This window comes from Cyprinus carpio, chromosome B22, assembly GCF_018340385.1.
Source record: "Cyprinus carpio isolate SPL01 chromosome B22, ASM1834038v1, whole genome shotgun sequence".
Classification (NCBI taxonomy): Eukaryota; Metazoa; Chordata; class Actinopteri; order Cypriniformes; family Cyprinidae; genus Cyprinus; species Cyprinus carpio.
In genome coordinates this window covers 9,241,264-9,263,828 of record NC_056618.1, presented here as the reverse complement: position 1 = coordinate 9,263,828, position 22,565 = coordinate 9,241,264, and the positions used below count along the sequence as shown (strand labels likewise).

General features: G+C 36.1%; 1 protein-coding gene across 9 annotated transcripts in view; it reads right to left on the bottom strand.

Annotated features, from left to right (window-relative positions):
- Window positions 1-22,565, bottom strand: part of LOC109052499 (protein NLRC5-like) — a 76,858-nt gene that overhangs the window by 30,104 nt on the left and 24,189 nt on the right. For 4 of the 9 annotated variants that reach the window (XM_042749985.1, XM_042749986.1, XM_042749984.1 and 1 more), the window contains 14 exons: window positions 21,516-21,624; window positions 20,994-21,050; window positions 20,590-20,694; window positions 20,052-20,156; window positions 19,811-19,883; window positions 19,493-19,694; window positions 16,591-18,421; window positions 15,120-15,290; window positions 11,454-11,627; window positions 10,481-10,651; window positions 9,468-9,638; window positions 8,898-9,071; window positions 8,232-8,405; window positions 7,912-8,082 (listed from right to left, as the gene is read on the bottom strand). In XM_042749985.1, coding sequence (XP_042605919.1) covers window positions 7,912-8,082; window positions 8,232-8,405; window positions 8,898-9,071; window positions 9,468-9,638; window positions 10,481-10,651; window positions 11,454-11,627; window positions 15,120-15,290; window positions 16,591-18,421; window positions 19,493-19,694; window positions 19,811-19,883; window positions 20,052-20,156; window positions 20,590-20,694; window positions 20,994-21,050; window positions 21,516-21,589 — 3,653 coding nt within the window. In that variant the 5' untranslated portion in view covers window positions 21,590-21,624. Of the gene's footprint in view, window positions 1-7,911; window positions 8,083-8,231; window positions 8,406-8,897; window positions 9,072-9,467; window positions 9,639-10,480; window positions 10,652-11,453; window positions 11,628-15,119; window positions 15,291-16,590; window positions 18,422-19,492; window positions 19,695-19,810; window positions 19,884-20,051; window positions 20,157-20,274; window positions 20,321-20,589; window positions 20,695-20,993; window positions 21,051-21,515; window positions 21,625-22,565 lie in introns of those variants that run through there. The other 5 variants (XM_042749989.1, XM_042749988.1, XM_042749990.1 and 2 more) reach the window with 5 other exon arrangements.

Sequence of the window (22,565 nt, the reverse complement as noted above, 5' to 3'; positions counted from 1 at the left end):
CTAAATACTATGTACTTAATAAAATGTTTGGTACAGTGTACCTATTGTGTCCATGCTGATTTGGAAAACACTTTTGCTGCTATGGAGGTGGGATACAGGTAAGGTTAGGGGTAGGTTTGGTGGTATGGTTAGGTTTAAGGGGTAAAGGCTGGGATAAACAGTGTTGATTCTAGCTGTAACTACAGAAACCAATTACAGGATGCAATTACAGGTATTTGTACACAATAAGTGCATATATACACAACATCAGATTATTAATTTAAATGTAAGTACATAGTAATACACTTAATATAAATGGATGATATATATGCAACAAATTCCTTAATGATAACATCGGTTTAATTTGAATTTTTATTTTTCATACATTATTTAAGGACACGTAGGGTAAGTAGTCAACAAAAAGTCTGTCATGACAGTAAATCTCACCAAAATGACATTTACAAATGTATATTATGTAGAAATGTAAATAAAGACACGCACTTCAGTTTCTCCAATCTGCACTGAGGATTTTTCAACAGCGGCCAGATTCCTAAATTTCCTAGTTTATTCCCACTCAGATCCAGCTCTATCAGGTTTGAAGGATTTGAATTCAATGCTGAAGTCAGAGTAGCAAAACCTTCTGCTGAAATCCTGTTATTATTCAGCCTGTAGAGAAAGAAAACTGTTTGTACAAATCTGAAAACCTTTAATGAACAACAACAGCCTTAGTTGCTTCTGCTTGTATTACTGTAATTTGTAAGTTGCTCTGGATAAAAGTGTCCACTAAATTAATAAATGTAAAATGTTCATGTAACCGCTTATTTAATGTACAATATCAAAGAAATGATATATATTAAAGATACTTTCGATGCAAAATATAAACATGAAAAATTTGTGAAATACTCACGTCAATGTGTTAAGTTTACAGTGTTTATCCTGCAGTAAAGCAGCGATCTGATTCACTCGTGTGTCTCCTAGTTTACGTTTTTGCAGATTCAGCTCGCTCAGAAGTAACGGGTTTTCACCCAGAATTCCAGTCACATACTGACAGGCTTCATCTGCAACAGGACCCAAAAACCTGCAGAAGAAAAAATAATGCAGGATTCAACTCAGTCCTCAAATAAATCTTGTGTAATGAAAATAAATAAATAAATCAGCAGTTGGTGCCGATGAAGAACATTTTTACATGATTTTTGTTTAGAAATCATTTAGTTAGCTGTGATGCTACAACAGATTGTGCAGCTTGTTGTTTTACTGAAATAATATCCTATAAATTATTCACCTTCATAATTTATTTTTTATTATTTGATTATGTTTAAATTAGTTGTTTTTTTTTTATTTTTTGGATCCTGTAGTAAATCAGTGAGCTCCTTCACTCCTGATTGTCCAGGATCATTTCCTGTGAGATCCAGCTCTATAAGGTGTGAAGGGTTTGATCTCAGAGCTGAAGCCAGATCTTTATAACCTTTCTCTGTTATGCTACAGTTAGACAGTCTAGAACAGAAATGAAAATGTATTCAAGAAACGATAAAATATTAATCCTTAAAGGGGACACTGGATTTTAAGGTGCCATAGAATGCATTGATACAGTATTTTAAATAGTTCTGTGATGTCCCTAGAGTGTGTATGTGAGGTTTTATCTCAAAATACCCCACAGAAAAAAAAAATGTTTATAGCTTCTTGAAATTGCCACTTTAAGGATATGAGCCAAAACGCTATATGTGCATGTCCCCTTTAAATGAAAATGAGCTGTTGCTTCTGCCTCCCTTCCAGTGTTGCCAAGTCCGTGGCGGAATTGGGCTACTTTAACACTGTTGCCGCGGGTTGCTTTTCATATCCGTGGAGGGTCTTGTTGTGAAAACCTGGCAACCCTGTTCCCTTCTCAGAAGAGCGCGGAGCTTCAAGACCTCATGCTTGCGGGCATACCGGTGTTGCGGTGTCAGTGTTACTGACCTTACATGTTGCTTCCAAATGCAATTTTTAACTAACACATTCCTATTAACAATCATTCTGGCAGCATGTGAAGGCAGCATACAGATAGCCAAAAAGCTCTTTCGGAAAAAAAAAAATATGATGTGTGATGCTTACTTTGTCTGTAGTCTGGACGTTTAAGCACGAAGTATTTGTATCCATCCCTCTTTCAAAAGCAATTTTTGCACAACTCCACAAAGGACTGGACTGGACTGACTCTCGTTTGTGAGGCAGTCGAGTCCGGTGTAAAATGTTAGCACAAAGTATAGGACTTTGAAAATGGAGACACCTAAGTGAAAGTGAAAGTTGTATCTCCAGCAGCTACAGCAAGAGAACAGTAATGGTGGACCGCAGCTTCTCACTCAGGGCTGTTTATATGCTAATAGGGCAGAGAGCATCACAAATGTGCCGGACTTTCACCGACTATGTCGTCATAGTCTAGAACTGCTCATGTTGACAGACTGTTTATGATTTTTTGGAATTATAAAACAATGAGTGAGTGGGTTTTTACCATTATGGGCTGGTTGTTTTCACACAACTTTGTACAAACACCTTATAAAAGTGATTTTTGCATTCTATGTCACCTTTAAATGTGTCTTGGCAGTGTGCGTACACAACCACCCTATTATGATAAAAATCCACCCAGTGCTTTTTTAACCCTTTGATGCACAACATGGGTCTAAAGTGACCCGACTGAGTTTATTGTTTTCTATATCTTTACAAGAAATGTATTTCATCATTCAAAATTAAATAAATAAACAAATAAATAAATAAAAATCCTCAATTAACTTGTTTTGGATCATCACATATTGTTATTTTTTATTTCTTACTTTTTGAATAAAAATTGTTTTTGTGTCACTACCTTTCTAATGCACAACATGGCTCTAAAATCACCCATATTTATTTCCTGTTATTTGAGTTATGGACGCGTGTTTCTTTGCTCAATCTATTTCCTGTTATTTGAGTTATGGACGCGTGTTTCTTTGCTCAATTTTTGATGCGTGTTTCTTTGCTCAATCTTTGCTCAATCGTGCAATTTCTTTTGCTTTTAGTGCACTCTTTATCTACAGTGTTATGGCTGATCCCAGCCATAACTTTCCCACAAGGGGTTTTGTGGAAGGGTAGAGATGGAGGAGAAACGGAAGAAATGGAAGAAGAAGAAGAATAAGAACACCAATGGATACAATAGGTGCCTAATAAATAGGGACCAAATGAGGAGGTTAACAAGGGAAACTCAGGTGGGGCAAATAAACCAATAATCAAGTAACAAAATTGGCAGGGTTAGACAATTGAGATAAGAGTATATGGCACAAAAAACCAAACAAGACAAAAGTCATGTGCACAAGCACATGGCCAGCAAAAAAAATCACAAGCCATGTGCTTGAACAAAACAAGTCACAAACATGCAGCTAATGAGAATACTCATAAGCCGCGTGTTCACACAAGACATGACAACATGAAAGCACCCAGCCAAAAACACAAGCTGCGTGCTACACAGCACAAGACATGACATGAAAGCAAGGAGCCGAAAACACAAGCTGGACAGAAGAGCATACAGCCTGAGCGAACTTGAGACCGCACACTCCCATGAAAAAGCAGAACATGGAGCGTGAGTGTCCGAAGCCCCACACACACGAGGAAATGAGTGTGTACGGGAAGTGAGTGCTAGGGTCCGAACGCTACAATAAAAAATTGAACAAGGCACACAGACAAGAGAGCGCACGGCTCGAGCACATTCAAAGCCGATAATGATAAATATGATAGTCATTTAAAGTAAATACTATAGTGTTTTTGAACCATACTATAATAAGTGTATTATACTGTATATATTATAGTATTTACAACACTTTGTTAATGAATGCTACAGCATACTGTAGTATTAATTATAATGAACTGATAACTGTATTAAATACTGTAGTATACTTTAGTTTTTACTACAGTAAACTGCAGTGTATTATAGTATAATATACCCTATAGTTGTAAAAAAATTTTTTACAGAATTGGGTAAAGTCATTTGTTTATATTAATCTCATTATATTATATTACCACAGCAACTATAGAATTATCACAACAAATTGATTTAAGTACTTTACTATAGTATGGTCCAAAAACACTATAGTATTTACTATAAATTACTATAGTATTTTTTGAATGTGCTTTGATGTATGATATGGCCAGCATACTCTGCTGTAATGTGACCATGTCCACCTCCCCTCTGTCCCACACGTACGTAAATACCATGCTGTATATAGGTAGTTTACATGATAAAAAGTAATCTTAAAGTTAACAAATGCCTCTAGTTTTATTAATTTAACACGCCTTTGATGTTTGGGCAAAATCTAGTGGATATTAATTGTTTTTTTTTCATATGGTGATATTGAAACACTTTACACCTCACTTACATGATTTTATGGTGAAATGTGTTATTTTTTATGTTAATCAATTTTGATTAAGAACAATACACTGTAGCATGAATTCAGCATAAGCGGCGCATCAAAAATAAACTCAGCGCCGAAACGACCGCAGCACTGCCGCTTCTGGTCTGCTCCTGCTCCGCGGCGCTGCCTCTGCATGTGGTGTAAATACTCGAATCTGTTAACATGCGTGCCGAAAAAATACGCTCTGCTTAAGCGTGCAGTTTGAAACCGGCATAATAGGTACACCGACAAATTAGTAACATAAGGGTACTCTAAGGTACTATTTTTTTCTTATTGGGGTAAAAAAGGTACAAAGATGACATTTCAAGAGTACTGCTATAGTGTCAAGCTGTTGTACCACAAAAAGTACAATTTTGGCCCCTTTTTTTCTGTGTGGCCTGGATGAATGTGAGATTTTCCGGCCTGAAATTGTGCCAAAGTCTAGACTTGACCTAGACTATGTGCCAAAGGTCCAATCTGGAGTTGTGGGTGCAAAACCATAAAGATGACATTGTGATGACATTGAAGACTTGTCTGATGAATCCTTTTAAGAGGAAACTCAGACCCAGTCCAACAAATTGAGTAAAAATAGTTTGCACCTACTCATTTAAGCTAAGAAAACCTACTGTAGGTGGCCCATGGTGCTATGGTACAATGCGCTGGATGTTACCACCCTCAGTGCCTATGGCCAATATTGGTCCTAGAGAACAACAGTCCTGCAGATATCATCTCCAACCCTAATCAAACACAGCTGGACAAGCTAATCTTGGTCTAAGTGTTACTAGAAAAAGACTGGCAGGTGAGTTTTTTTTTTATCAAGGTTGAAGCAAAACTCTGCAGGACTGTGGCTCTCCAGGACAGATGCTGTTAACCCATGGCCTACACCAACTTCCCTGTGCAACACCTTGATTACATGACTGGTGTGACCAATGCATGACAGCATCAAGGAGCTGGTCTTGTAATGCCACATATAAAGAGGCACTTGGAGTGCACACCCTACAGTACCTTCAAAGCCATATTGCAGAAGCAATGGGAAGATGTGGGATAAAAACAAAACACAGCCACCACTCAGCCAGAGGTATACATCAGACAGAAGGGTCAATCGAAGAGGAAGAGGTGCAGGATCTGCCCAGCTGTCAAGTCATCAGCTGGTGTTCAGTGCTAAAATAATTATTTTAACAAAATGTCTTCATTTTTTTGTTTTAATGCTTGCAGAGATAGGTAATTTTTGACCCATGTGTGTAAACTTGATGTAGTAACACAAAACTTAGGAAAAAAAAAAAGATACTGTAGATCAGCGAATATTAAATGCTGGAATAAACTAATTACGAAAGATAAAACCAAAGAAATGCCCAGCAAAGCATGAAATAACATAGGAAATCATTTTAGACTCATGTTGTGCATTAGAAGGGTTTTCTCATAGCTTGTGCATAAAAGCGTTAAATCCCCACAAATCATAATCACTTTCTCAAAGCAAACCATTCACAGATTCTTGGCAAAGTGACGTCACTTTGCACAGGCGCCTCCCTTAACTGATGACGGGCACTGCCGTTTTAGCATAAACCCTGAGAGAGCTGTAAACAATCCGCCATTGTTTGGACACCTAAGCAATTTTGGTGTTTTGTTGTTGGTAATAATGACCATAGAGTAGCAGTCGTCATTTACTTCCAACATCTGAGCTGCTGTAGTCGCAGTGGATAACATTTGTTTTTGAAGGGAAAGTGCCTCCCGATCTAACCTAAATGCATTTGTTGCGCTAATTATTTAACTCCAGACTGCTTTCTGAACAAGGGACAATTCAAAGCAGGTTTTGTTAAAAAGTTCAAACTCAAGGATGGAACAGTACCCACTGTTCATGATCCAGCTGCACCTCCAGAAGAAGTAAGTTCCAAACTTTATATTTCTTATGATTTTTGCAAATTGCCTTTCCTCTCCCACAGAAAAGATGGGTGGGGTGAGCAGAGCTCATTAGCATTTAAAGGGACATGCACCGAAACGGATGACTGTGTACAGAGCTATTTTTGACAGGGTAAAAAGGGTATTGTTTTACATGAATACTGAGCAATTTTAACCAAAGTATGTGGCAGACATTTCATGAAGACACTAAAGAATCATACCAACTTAGGATAAATGTGCATCTGATGCCCCCTTTAAAAATAAACAGTTCATTAATAAGGGACAAAATAAGGGACATATATATGTAAGCTTCATACAAGAGCTGTTTATCACAGAAACTGGATTTCAACTGCTATTGTCATCTACAGCATAGAGGCTAACATGTTAGTCAATCTCGACCTTCTGTATATTCCAGCAAGTCCATGGTCAGTATAGCAGCAACTAAAACAAGAGCAAAAGCAGAAGCTGCACAGGCAAGAGCCCCAATTGCAAAGAGGGAAATGGAAATTAAAATAAAGAAAGCTTGACTTGAATCAACATTAAAACATCATGAAAGAGAGAGATGTGGAAGCTGCAATGGCAGAAGCAGCAGTCATTGAAGCTGCTGTCACAGATGTAAAAGTGAACAGTTCACATCACAGTTCATCTATCCATCTCCCATAGCAAAGTCTTATAGGCAACGGACTGAAGAGTTTGTAAATCAGTACAGTGAATCCAGTGACACTGTAATATCCAAAGAGAATGCAAAGCCTAAATTATCCCAAAATCTAAATCCTTCTCCACTGGTGTATCATGTACTGTCCTCTTGGAATGTTAGTTAATACAGTGGCAGCAAGAAAGGCGAGAAAGAAGATAATTGTGAAGGCTATTGCCAGTACAGATAGTCTAGTGAGGAAAGTGGAGGCAAAAAGTGTTCAGCATGGGACAACAAAAATCTATCACAGACCCACATCCTAATTAATACAGTATACCTCCTTTCTTCAGATCAGGCTATGTAGTCTGTAGCCTGTTTTAGAATTTCTGCTCTCCATACTGGGCATTTTATATTCTACTGCTTAAATGCATATTGTTCAGTTTCCAAGTTCTGAAGAACAGCATGCACATCACATGGTAGTGCATGTTTATTTTGCCGTGTCATTCCATCCTAATGATAGCACTTAACAAGACACTGCATAATTATCCCATGTTATATATAGCTGGACTCAACATTTTTCATGTAACAGTGTATTTATACAATCATTTTGTTTCATTTATAAATCATCTGAACTACATCTTGGTGTCAAGTCCTTTGATTAAGTGTACGTGTTTAGCTGGATACAAAGCCAGTAGAGTGGTTGTTATCTAAATGTTATACCTTCTATTCTAGTTGCATTGTTGAGAGCAGGTTAAACTCTGTCTACACTAGAGGCAAACAGTGTAGTACATTGTGTTAAAGGCACATAGAACAAAATATAATCAGTGATTCTCTCTATTCTCTCTCTGGATGCACTGTCTAAACTGGAGTTTTTTACAGTAAATCGAAGTTCCATTCTTGCACACATTTGCTTTACTTTCCACAACAGGACAAACAGATATGGAATGGAATGTTTGAGTAGATAGTAAAAGAGCTATACAAATACATTTGAATGCAATGGTGAAATGTACTCACTTGAGTATCTTCAGCTCACAAACAGGATTCTTCAGTCCCTCACAGATCTCTTTGACTCCTGAGTCCAGCAGAAGGCTGTTGTTCAGGTTCATCTCTTCCAGGATGGTTTTGGAGGAGAGAACAGTAGCTAGAACTGAACAGCTTTTCTCTGTCAGTTCACAATTATTCACACTAAACACAAAAACAGCATTATTTGTTATTCAGCACATATTCTACACACATTAGATCAACAGGTCTTCAAATCTGCTCACACGTGACTAATGGTCTTTGATAATAATAATAATAAAAAAGTTATAATGCATAAAATCATGTTCACTCACTTAATTGTTTCCACCTTGCTATGCGAGTCCATCAAAAGACCAGAAAGCTTCTCCCCATCCAGATCTTCTAATATATCTCCACTCAGATCCAGTTCGTTCAGTAATAATGGACTTTCACCCAGAACTTCAGTGAGATACTCACACACTTCCTGTGCACCAGGACATTTCAGAAACCTACAAGAAAATGATAAGAATTGTAGATTAGTCAGTCTAATATTATTTCCCTTTTTGCAGTTCAGACTAATGGCTCTGGTTTCAATTAACAAATTGGAAAGTAAAAAAAGTATAACTGGATAACTTCAGTTTCTTAAAGTTTAAGTAGTTATGTGGATAATTTGCTAAATGCAGTGTGTTGACAGCATGACTTTTTGGAGTTTCATTGTCCTAAGAGCAATTCACATATATGTATACATGTAATTATACTATAAATTGTTTATATATAAACATTTTCTAGTATAATTACATGTGTTTTCTATGAAAACTTGTGTTGGACAAAAACAATTTGTGTGTGTGTGACAGTAATTTTGAATTGCTGTAAATTTCTCTTCTTGAAATTAAAATTGTACATTGGTCCATCTGACCACATCTCCCTAGTTGTTTATTCAGCTGATATCACATCTGATGCTTATTTTAAAATATGTGTGTATTTCAAGGAGATTTTATCACCTGATGGTCTTTGAGTTACAGTGTCCATCCTGTAGTAAATCAATAAGCTCCTTCACTCCTGATAGTCCAGGATCATTTCCTGTGAGATCCAGCTCTATCAGGTGTGTAGGGTTTGATCTCAGAGCTGAAGCCAGAGCTTTATAGCCTTCTTCAGTGATACTGCAGTTTGAAAATCTAGAAAAGAAATAAAAAATAAACATTCAGTTGATTAATAAATTATTCTACACAGTGTCCTAGATGACAAATCCATGAAAAGCAAGCCTCTTGTGAACTGTCTTCAATGTACAAATGAATTTTCGAAGAAAAACTGATGACAGTAGACCATTAATCTAGCAGAAATCAAGGTTTTATAACCTTCTTCTGTTACACTACAGTTAGAAAGTCTAGAACAGGATTGAAAATGTAACATTCAAAAATCTGTTATTCAAGAAAAGACCTGTACAACATTAATCATTAAAAAAAGAAACACTTGATCACATGAATTTAAACTGTTTTAAAAATAAAACTGATGACTGAATATGGTGGCAAGCAAAGGTCCAGAGACCATTCATTTCTTAGACATCAACTCACCTGAGTTTCTCTAGTTTACATTTCTCTTTCAGTCCATCAGAGAGCAGCTTCACTCCTGAATCATGCAGATTGTTGTTGCTCAGGTCTAGATCCTTCAGACTGCTGGAGTCTGAATTGAGAACTGAAGCAAGATCTGAACAGCTTTTCTCTGTTAGATAACACTTACTGAGCCTGGAAATAATAAACATCCATACATAAAATACAGTGCAATAATTTGGATATAGCACAGTGCTCATTCAGTAAATGCACAGCTAAACAGATTATGTATTGAGTCTAGATTTAAATGTGGCTACTGTTTTGGCACATTTGAGTGAACCCTTAGTATTTTTAACTGACTAATGACCCAAATGCTTTCTGAAATTTTGGTTGGATCTGTTTGACCTCTGCACAACTTAAGGATGTACTGATCGCCTTTCTAATATTATCGATCTTTTCAAAAAAGAAGAAATCAAATCAATTTAAAGCTTAAATGCATATGGCTCTAACTGCAGATGATTCTAAATTAATCTGATCATGATATTATTTTTCAGTTATTTTCAAGCCAATGTTTTTACCCTTTCTTCCTTAGTTTGAAACTCAAGAGCAAAAATAACAAACATAACACTAAACTAGTTAATCAGCAATTATTATGCTGGCAAATGTCTGTTAAAACATGTAAATTGTGATTTTCAGTGCTTTGACCAAAATATGACTTATTGTCAGTGAGAATTATTCAAATTTCATTTGAGACCATTTAGAGTGGCTATTAAAAGCTCAAATTAATAGGTGATGCCTTTTGCAAAAAGGTATATTCTTTCAGTTACTGGTAATGACAGTTAGGCAAAGAAATCTAATAAAATTGTTAAATTAAGGATACTTTGCATACTTCCAATATTTTTAATAGGCAATTCCATATTAGTCCTTTACTGTACTATTATATTAAAAGTTTACCTTCAGTAGATTTTATGGAATATTTTAAACATTTCAGACCTTCAGTTTTGGTTGAGATCAATGTCTGTTGTCACAGAACTTACCTCAGTATCTCTAATTTGCACTTCTTATTCTTCAGTCCAGTACAGAGATAAGTCACCCCTGAATCCTGCAGATTATTATTGTTCATGTTCAGCTCTTTCAGGTTGGTTTCTGATCCAAGAAGATTAGCCAGAACTGAGCAGCTTTGGTCTGTTAAATTACAATAATTAAGCCTACAAGGGAAAATAAATTACATCATAAAACGAAATACATATAATACATTACATATAATTTGTTAAATACAAACATAAAATATGTTTAACATCTTTTACATAAACAGTAAATAGATTTACTTTTTAATTATTTATTTATGGTGTTTTATGCCTTTATTTATATGGGACAGTATAGGTCAACAGGAAGCGAAGTGGGTGAGAGAGAGGGGGGTGAGATTGGGAAAGGTCCAAGAGCCAGGACTTGAACTCAGGACCCCTGAAGCACAATGGTGCTAAATGTATGCTGTATGTAAAAAATACTTTTGTCAGTTCAATACCTTAACCAGGTTTAGTGTTTTCCTATTCCCAAAATAACATCTTACTCATACTGTGATGGCTTAATTAAACTTATGGTAGTTAAAAGCAATTATTACACTTTTGGGCAGTACTGTAGCTCCATCCTTTGGAGAATCTTACAGTTAATGATTTGAACACAGATTATGTACTGTAAGACTATACGTTAAATTAAAAATTAAGTTCAAGCGTACATTATATTTTTCAGCATTTTACACACCATATGGACTGTTGCACTTCCACTGATTAAAATCATTTTTCAATTTTATTTTTTTAATATATTAATTTTATGGGCCATAGTGGAGGTTTATTTTCGAGAATTGTTAATGCAATTCTATGCATTTTGTCTCAAAACTTGTGTTGAAAGAATGAAAATTTTGTACTGCAGCAGATTTCTCTTTCTGTCGATCCTATCGTACAAGTTTCAAACATCTGTAGCTTATTTGATATTTTTGAAGAAATTTATCACCTGAGTATCTTTAATTTACAGTATCCATTCTGTAGCACATTAGTGAGCTGCTTCACTCCTGATTGTCCAGGATTATTTCTTGTGAGATCCAGCTCTATCAGGTGTGAAGGGTTTGATTTCAGAGCTGAAGCCAGAGCTGTATAACCTTCTTCAGTGATACTGCAGTTTGAAAGTCTAGGACAGAAAGAAAAAAAAGAAATAATCACTGTTAAAATTACCAGAATAATCCCAAAAGTTAATAAGATTTCAGTCGTTTTACAAATATATTGAAGTTAATTGCACAAACTGGTAAATAACTACAGAGGCAAAAAAAGGCAGAGAGAACTTTAATTTGTTAGACATCAACAGAAACGCTTAGTCAATGCCAGGTGTAGGAAGGGACACAGGCTATAAGCCAATACTGCTTGACCTGCATGTGAAGCAGGCCCATTGATATCACAGGGGATATGGCTGCCATCAGGCCCAGGATCCTCTGGAAAGCTTTAAGGGAAAGTCAACAACTGTCCCCAGAAAAGTGACTCATCTGCTAGGAGACAGACAGCTCTTGGCTGAGTTGATTCTGATGAAGACCTGAGGTTTGAAACATTGTGTTTATTTTAATAAATTGGCAGCGGTGGTGAGCCTATTCTTGTTTAATTATAGCGAGTTAATTCTGAGCCCAAGAAGCCCTAGGTGGCTGAGGAGACTTGTGCTCCAACCGTGTTAATACTAGCCAGAAGGGTAACCACAATGTTATGTATTTTGTTCCATCCTCCACACAGTGCCAACTCACACCAAGAACATTTCAGAAGCGGATCAACTGGATTTGCGAGACTACGTGATTTGCCTGTCAAAACGTTTCTTTTCTTCATTTTTTTTTCTCTCAATTTTTGGGGTTCTACCATGGTTAAGTTTGCTAAATGGTTTTGTCTGGTTTAAATATGTTTATTGCTATGTCCTTGTTTGTTGTGCAGTAGCCTAAAAAGTTCATACACTTGAAAGTCCAGTTATGAGTGACAATAATAAAAGATTTGTAGCTGTGTTTTAGTCTGCACAGGGTGTTTATTTTGTATTTGAACTGTGTGGTTTGGACGCAGCATCAATCAAAAATAGACTATGCACCTATTTTTAGCGAAGCAGCATGGAGGTCTGCTTCTGTGAGGCTTCTGAAATGGCATGGCTGGAATAAACACAAGCATTGACTAGAGTGGCCGCGATCAGCTCCAGAGGCCATGTCAGAGCCATTACACGACACAGACGTGTGCAGTGTAAATAAGTGGTCAAACAAAATGGACATGTTCTCTATCGGTCAGACATTAGATATGTGTGCTCAAACCTTATCTTCTCTCCTGAATTTGATGTTGCTAGAAGCACAACCTTATGGAGAGTGGGCATCTACCAGCAGAAAAATGAATCAGATGTAAATCAGTATTTGCATAGCATAACAATATTAAATATATCTGGCTCACACGTGTCCCGCAAAATCACATCTACTGTCCTGCAACAGATCTATAGCCAGGTGGTCACCCTACTAGCCAGTCATTAAAGAAATTCATGACGTGGATTGGCTATGGCCAATGTCACTCTGCAGGGCTCAGAAATTGTGGACAGCATCACCAGTCCATCCCGGGGCCGTGGAATGCAAAGATGCATGGCCTCTTCGAGGGGAGGGGCTTCTCATACCCCTTCTGCTCAGTGCCATTACAGAAGTGAGGGAAGCCGAGACTGAAAAGTGGATGCAGGCTGAGAATGTGCGCGCCACAATGTAGAAAGATCAGTGTGAACTTCCAGGAAAGAATGGAGCAGGTCTCTGATGGGGGCCTTAATGCTATCTCATGGCCAATTTGTACACATTTTACGAGGTGTCTAATTTGGACGAATTTGGACGACCTCACTAGTTTTTTGTATGATTTGTCTAGAGCCCAGCGATGAGTACATTTAGGGGTGGGGAGTAGGTCATTCCTACAAATTAATATGAATTTTGCAAAAATCGTATGAATTTGTACGAGCGATGTCATAGTCTACGAATTTGTATGAATTAGCCATCTCGTAAAATATGTACAGATTGCTGTGAGATCGGGTTGGGGGCTCGCTGGCTACTTGCCACCTGCTTTGCCCCATAACTCCTATGTTTTTCTTCCTGAGAGGAAGAAAAAACTGGGGAGCACAAGGGGCGGGGTTGTGATCTACAAAGAAAGTGATGAGAATGCAATGAGAACCGCACGTCTCTGTGAGCACAGCCTCTGTGTGGGCTTGCCCAAGCAGGCAGCATGCTCAGAGTTTTCATACAAGGAATGCAGGAGCACCCTGCATGAGCCACATCCAAGGTATGGCATTTTGCAGCAAATGCTGCTGCTGCAAAAAAAAAAAAAAAAAAAAAAACGCTCTTTCAGGCAAAATATGCTCTAAAAGTCTCGTCGGATAGTGAAAGATTATGTGTATCTTTAGTCAGAAGCATTTACATTCTGACTGTGCCTCAGATGCTCTCAACAGGAACAGTAATGTATCATATACTATCCATGACAGAGGTCATATCAGGTCATCATGAGGTTACACTATAATTGGAGAAAGATTTTGATGAAATTGCATTCAACGCCTACTTATAAATCCACCTAATTTGGCAGATTTTGGCTATAGGTTTGTGCAGCTGCAGAAACATTAGCAAATCAGGCTTTAGTATTTAGAGGAAAACAGAGTTCCCCCAAGCGTGGTTCCATGCAATGTAATAGACCGCTCAAAAGGGCAATGGCGATTACCAGATTTCACTTTCCTTTTTGCAGAAGATTAACTAGCTCTAACACACTGATCTGAATTCTGACTCAACACCAAGTCAGAACTGATCTAGGACTGCAACTAATGATTAAATCACTAAACGATAAATTACAATAAAGAAAATCAGCCCCATCTCTATATATGTAGATTCTAGTGTTGACATGTCCAATAACTATAATCCCTTTACAGTTACTGTACTCATAATCACAATTACAAGCATTCCAAATACGATTTTAAGTCTTAGATTTAAGTCTAACAATGTCAAATAACAAATACTTAAAAAGATTTCAGTCCGTTTTTGTGCTTCTCATCAAGCTGTCATTTCATTGCACATTCATGAGTTTGCACTCATTTGGTGAAGTTTGTGACAAAAGTGTACAATGATGTGCAAGTCCCCTCTTATGTCCCCATCTTAATTCTTCACATAGAGAGTTGATGCAGTCCTGCTCCACAAGAAATCAGCTCAAAATGTTGCTAATTGCCCATTTCATACCTGTAGCAACATTGAAAGTATGTATCCTTACTAGATCAAGCCTGTTCTAATGCCATTCTGAGCATTATACTTTTGATCAAGTCTGGTTTGTAATGTGTGGTCTAGTTTTAATGGATCTTTAATCATTGTTAGCTTAAATTTAGAAAATGTGCTTTTCAACACCTTGATAATTAAAGTTCAATCAGGCAAATAAAAAAAATAATATATATATATATATATTCGATATATATATATATATATATATATATATATATATATATATATATATATATATAAATCCAGGATTTGCACACTGCCCATATTTCTTAAAGGAAATGGTAAAACAGGAAATTCATCTTGTGTATTTAGTTATATCCAAATAATAAATTATCATATATTTTAAAGAGTAAAAATACCTAAACATCTGTTGCCTCACAACTTACCTCAGTATCTCCAATTCACACTTTAACGTCTTCAGTCCACTACAGATTTCCTTCACTCCTGAATCCTGCAGATTATTATTGTTTATGTTCAGCTCTTTCAGACTGGTATCTGATCCAAGAAGTGTAGCAAGAGCTGGACAGCTTTTGTCTGTTAAGTTACAATCATTTAGTCTGCAAGGGAAATAAATCATGTCACAGAATTAGGAGGAAAGTATACAATACATTTTTCAACATACAACTCTGTATGATAAACATATGATGAAAATATATTGACAATTTCATGAATGAATAAAAACAATATAACAATGTCATGGAGGGACGATTTAGGAAGAGATCCAGTCAGAACTGTAATGCACTGATCTACCTGGTGAGACACAAGTTTGCATACACTTGTGGAACATCTCATTTAACATTAAAAATGTCAAGGTCTGGGCGTAAGAGCAGACATATGATAAATTTGAAGTGTGACGAGCCGATAGAGAATTCAATTTTGTCTAGATTTCTGAGCGCAAACACAGAAGGCACAAGTGCACGAGTAATGAATTAATTTCTCTTTTGCATCTTATTGCACTTGAACTGGCAAATATACACAAAAAGATGTCAGTTTGTCAGTTTTGTTGAGTATTAACGTAAACACACTTGGTTATGTCTTAAGTGAATCCAAACAGCTGGTGAAATATTGGAATGTGCATCAGTGAAATGGATCTGTGCATTCAGATTTAAAGGGACAACAGCTAAATTATTGGTGTTATCTGTGTAATTAATGTTAATTAAACAACAAAAGGCAGAGGGAAAATCACTCACTGCCTTGACTGAATCATTTTACTAGCCTTAACAAAGAATGATGAATGTTGTATGTATTTTTATTTCTTTTTTTAATAAAAAATGCATATACAACCATTGGTCTTTCCTTCAAAAGAAGACCATGTTCATGTTTCTTTATGAGAATTGCTTTTATTTCGTTTTAAGATAAATAAATACATGTGCCACACCAGTTAAATCTGTTTCTATATTGCATAATGTTATATTATCATTAATTAGAACAGGTTTTCTCCAGGAATATATATTGAGTTGGATTCAGATTTAGTCTACTGTAGATTTACACTACTAAAGTCTTATAATATTTTAGTTGAATAAAACTAGACTAAAACTAAAACAATTCAGATGACTAAAATATGACAAACTAAATGGCATTGTAGTCAAAAGACTATGACTAAAACTACATACTACATAAATTAAATAAATGAATAAAAACAATACATAATTAGCTTTACACTTAAATTATCCTGTAATCATAAATAAAGAAGAAAAGATAAGGATATAAGAAAAATGTAAAGTATGTAAAATAATCACCATAGAGCAATGAAGACAACCGCAACTGTTTCGAATTAAAACTGTTTCCAATTTGAAACTGTTTCAACTAACTTTTTCAAATTAAAGCAAAACATGATAAAATGTATTAAACACTTACAGAGCTCTTTTGGAGGTTCTGATGACTGATGATAGTCTAATGAGACACTCATCTGATTTCTTGAATTTCTGAAGTTCAAACTCCTCCAGCTCCTCCTCTGATGTCAACAACACAAAAGCCAAAGCAGACCACTGAGCAGGAGAAAGGTCACCAGATGAGAGACTTCCTTTGCTAAGATGGTTCTGAATTTCTTTCACCAGAGTTTGGTCGTTCAGTTCATTCAGACAGTAAAACAGATTAATGGATCTCTCTGGAGACAGATTATCTTCTAATTTCTGCTTGATGTACTGAACTATTTCCTTGTAGTCTTGGTCATTGCAGTCTTGTTGTGTCAACAGTCCTCGTAAGAGTCGTCGATTGGACTGGAGTGACAGAGCGAGAAGGAAACGAAGGAAAAGGTCCAGATGTCCAGTATCACTCTCAAGTGCCTTGTCCACTGCAGTCTTGAGCAAATCAATCATGGCTTCATTTTTGTTTTCCTGTTCTGTAGAGTCTTGAGCAAATACACTTGTGTTGTTTTTGTCTAGAAACAGATGTGCATAAAGGGCTGCGACAAACTCTTGAATGCTCAAGTGAACAAAACAGTACATGGTATCAACAATGATTCCCCTTTCCTCCTTAAAGATCTGGGTACACATGCCTGAATACACTGATGCTTTAGAGGCATCAATACCACAGGCTTCCAGATCTGTGTCATAGAAGATCAGGTTGTTTTTTTCCAGCTGTTGAAATGCCAGTTTCCCCAATAAAAGGACGGCATCTTTATCCCAGGAAACATCTGATGTGTATTCTTCATCATACTTTTGTCTGCTCTGCTGGATCTGAAAGCGGAGAAAGTGTGTGTACATTTGTGTCAGAGTTTTGGGAGTGTCTTCAATGTTTGATTCCTGCAGTGTTTTGGAGGAGTCACAAGCCTCATTGTTTGTCAGATCATTTGATCTTTTCTCCTCTAAAATGTTCTGAAAAACAGTCGCTGAAATCCAGCAGAAGACTGGGATGTGGCACATGATAAATAGACTCTTGGATTTTTTAACATGATCAATAATTTCTTTGGCCTGATTCTCATCTGTGAATCTTTTTTTGAAGTACTCCACCTTTTGTATATCACTGAATCCTCGTATCTCTGTCAGCCGGTCGATACAGTCAAGAGGAATCTTACTGGCAGCTGCTGGTCTGGTGGTGATCCAGATGAGAGCAGAAGGAAGCAGATTGCCCTTGACAAGGTTCGTCAGGAGAACATCCAGAGAGGATGGTGATAATATATCAACCCATGTCACATTACCACCAAAGTTTAGAGGAAGACGACATTCGTCCAGTCCATCAAGGATGAAAAGGACTTTAAATTTATTTCTTCTTGTAAGGTTAAGTCCTTTTGTCTCAGGAAAAAACTGAGTTATAAGGTCCATTAAACTTAGTTTTTCTTTCTCCTTTAGGTTCATCTCTCTGAATGGAAGAGGAAACATAAAACTGATATCTTGATTTTCTTTTCCTTCAGCCCAATCCAGAATAAACTTCTGCACAGAGACTGATTTTCCGATGCCAGCAACTCCTTTTGTCAGTACAGTTCTGATCTGCTTGTCTTGTTCAGGTGCTTCAAACATCTTTGTGCATTCAACTGGTATCTCTTGTGATTCATGACGCCTGGAAGTAACTTCAATCTGTCTTACCTCATGTTCAATATTGACCTGTTCTCTACAACCCTGAGTGATATAGAGATCTGTGTAGATGTTTTTTAGAAGTGTAGAGTCTCCTTGCTTTGCAATTCCTTCAAACACGCATTGATACTTCTTCTTTAGGCTACATTTTAGCTGATGAATGAAAATGAGATCATCTAAACACAGAAAAAAAAAAATTCAGTCCATTTTCTTTAAGACATTCATAAGCAGGTTTACAGAATAAAATTTGAGAGCAGTGAAACCAGTGCCAAGTTCTACACAAGGTGGCACAAGAGACAGATTTAAAAGATAATTTAATCATAAAATTACTAATGTTTTACATAAATGAGTGCTGTTGCTAATAATATTACATGCTTATTTCAATGCACATTTGACAGTAAAGCACTAAACCTGAGTAGGGAAGTATACAAAATTGACACCTGTTAAAACGTGCAAAATCTAATTTTGTGTTTTTCAAGGCACTTTGTGACTTTTCTTACTTCATACACAAAAAGTGCAAAACTTTTACTGGTTATAGTAATTTATTGTCTTTTTAAATTTTAAATAAGTGTTTGTTTACTACAAAGTAACATTTTTAACATCAGTTTTAGATCTTTAAAGTGTGAAATACTTGAAAGTCATTGATACATCAAAGTCAAGGCCCTTTCTCTTTCAAAAGGTCATACAAACAATGGAATTAAATATGTAATAACATTCAACAATTTCTGCCACAACACCATGGTAATAGTCAGCCTAACTACTTCTGGTTTTCTCTGTCAGCGCTGTTTGATCTGTTTATAACAGTGAATTTTGTGCAGAATTTGAATGCTTCTCACTAGATCTCGCAGCAAACCTTATTAATTTTTTTCGCCAAAATTCAAATGCTTCTCACTGGATCTTGCAGCACTGTGCAGTAACATTGGTGTCGCTCAACATTGGTTCCCGAGTAAACCTGTTCTGAGCTAGGACCAGTTTGTATGCGCTGTGCTCATTTTTTGGTCTGAATTGATAAACAGTCAACGTTGCGCAGCTGAAATGAGTAGTGTTTTTTACGCTTTTGTTTTGTTTGCCGTTTGATGTTTCTAATATGCAACAGAAATGGCAGAACTTAGGAGTTGGGCAGTGCAGTGGACAAAATTTAGTTACACAGGCAGAAAAAAAATTATCACAAAATATGACCATTTGGTCGCAGTTTGGAGACCTTATAAGTGACAATACTGTATGACAGATGGTCAGGAGTCTCTTACCTTCTAGAGTGTCAGCAGCATAATCTTGCTTCATTTCCCTCAGGAAGTAGAGTGTGAGATCAAGAGCTGCTTCTTTGATACTACATTTATTCTCATTAAAGTCCTTCACAAAGTCTGTCCCTTGTGTGTTGTCTTTTTGTAATATTTTCCTAAACTTTTCAAGCTCGTTCTTCAGGAAATTGATTATTTTGCTCTCAAGCTCCTGCAAAAAAAGACTGAATTTCAACCTTATTGTACACCCATATTTTGTCAAAGCTATTTCTAAATTAAATTTCGGTGTTCAATAACATATTTATAAACATTAAACACTTTTCTTACCTGGAAGATACCTAAGAGATTGTCTTTGAAATTCTTATGGTTCCTGTGAGTCTGGAAGTCTGAATCTAATGTTCTGTATAAATAGAACAAAATACTGCATTTCCAGGTAAAATATTACAGAAATACCCTGACAAACATTTCAGAGTTTATAGAAATATTTGACCTAAAAAAAAGGTTTCATAATAAGTATTCACTGATAAACATAGTCTGTGTGACCAAAAATCCGAAACACTTGAAATACCTTCCGGCATATGGTGTTTTTTTGTCACTGAAGTTCAGTGGTTCACGTCTTGAATGGTCACTCTTCACAGACACAGAGCTGGATACAAGTGAGCCTGATCTGACACTAATGACATAAAGAGCAGAAAAAGAGGGATAAATCTTTTTTAAAAAAGAGGTTTCATAATAAGTATTCACTGATAAACACAGTCTGTGTGACCAAAAATCTGAAACACTTGAAATACCTTCCGGCAGATGGTGTTTTTTTGTCACTGAAGTTCAGTGGTTCACGTGTGGTCACTCTTCGTCACAGAGCTGGATACAAGTGGTGACACTCTTTCACAGAAACAGCAGAAAAAGCTGGATATCTTTTTTAAAGTGAGTTTCATAATGTATCTGACACTAGTCTGTGACATCTAAATGGTGTTTTTTTTGAGTCAGAAGAACAGAGCTGGAGTGGCCTGATCTAACTAATGACATTTTTTAAAAAGAGGTTTCATAATAAGTATTCACTGATAAACACAGTCTGTGTGACCAAAAATCTGAAACACTTGAAATACCTTCCGGGAGATGGTGTTTTTTTGTCACTGAAGTCCAGTGGTTCACGTCTTGAATGGTCACTCTTCACAGACACAGAGCTGGATACAAGTGAGCCTGATCCGACACTAATGACATAAAGAGCAGAAAGAGAGGGATAAAACTCTAAAACAGAGGAGGTATTTCAGCATCATTTAAAAATGTTTAATCTTTATTTTTTCCATGATGAATCTGCATGTATGCCTCTTAGTGATTGCCTGAGTAGATGTTTTACTGAAAGAAACTCCAAAATGAGGTGAATAATGATCACCAAATATTGTGGTCAGTCATTTATTTTAAGTTTTCTTCAGTAAAGTTCTACAGTATTACATATTACCGCTGTGGACAAATAAAGCTATAACGCTATATTGTAAAACACATGAAATACCTTTTGGTAGGTGACGTTTTTTTCTCACTGGAGTTTGGCATGCCACCAGACACAGAGCTGGACACGTATCATAAATTTAGACACTTTTTAACACATTGTAATTTAAAAATAAAAATAGTATATTTTTACAACACTACTTTAGCACTTTAATGCTACAATATCTCTACTGTTATATTACCCAGGCCAAAAAATTTAATAAAAATCCCTGCTGAGGGAATGAATAACTTGTATAAGTTTGTAAATGGTTACTTTGCTTTTCAGATTTAAAATGTTTATCATCTACTGGCTACCTTTTGAAGATTTATAAATCCATACTTTTAGTCATTTGTAGTATCTAATGCCTCAATCAGTTAACTGCACCGATAAAATGATTTATTCATAGTACCAAAAGCACTCTGTTAGTTAGTTAATTATTAAGTTTGACTGTCCATAAAGCCCTGTTTACCATGTATAGTTTAAAAGTATTTAAATGAATGAATGAAAAAATAAATAATATGTTAGTAAATAAATAAACAAACTTACCTCTGTTTGTCAGAGAGACCCATCTCAGACGGAGAGTCTTTTCCTCGCTCCTCTGACATACTGCAGCTAAACATTGGGTTTTTGTATACAGTCAGCTGCTCACTATGACCTGGAGATGATGATATTATACTGAGATTAATAACATAGCAGTTATATACATTAAAATTGATTACAAACAATTATACAGTATATGCAGAATAATCAAGAAGCCTGACATGTGGCTCAAAATATAAGGTCATTAGAGAATAGTCATTTACACTGTGCTTAAAATTTTGAGTGGGAAAACTGAACCCAGTTTGCTATCTTTTTACAGTCATATATATATTTTTTTTATTGGTCTTTGAATAATTTGTTTGTCATTTGATCATTGCTTCATATTTACACTGAATTTACAGCATCATTACTCCAGTCTTCAGTGTAACATGATCCTTCAGAAATCATACAGCCCTGATGAGCGTAAGAAACATGTCTAAAAAAAAAACTGATCCCAAACGTTTTTGACCAGCGTTGTATTATACTGTACAAAAATGTTTTCTCCGGTAACCTAAAAATGTACATCATTTAGTTAAAGTACATCAATGGTCAAATCAATAATAAATCACACATTAAAGTTACACACTTTGTGTGCTGTACAGGTCTAGTTTATAGAATGTTTTTGCTCAGGTGGCAGAAATGTCCACCCAATAGATAAAAATTTTGCTCAGCAAGAAAAAAACCACAATAGAGGAAACATGCTGGGGGGGGGGTCAGCTAGAATATTTTAAATTCACATGTGAAAAGGGTTTCAAATATATCCAACTATATAAATGACATCAAATCAAACTCATTTTAAATGAAACAGAAACCAATGTTGGGCTCACATTGCCTCTCTCATATGGCATGAATCCAAATGTTTCCATATTCACTATGAATTTGGATCCCAAACTATAATTTATTATATGATTTATTTGTATATGATTTTTTATGTAAAAAAAAAAAAAAAAAAAAGGTCTTGGCACAACATCACGGCAGTATTGTTGTCAAGCTGAATGGTACAGATTATACTATGGA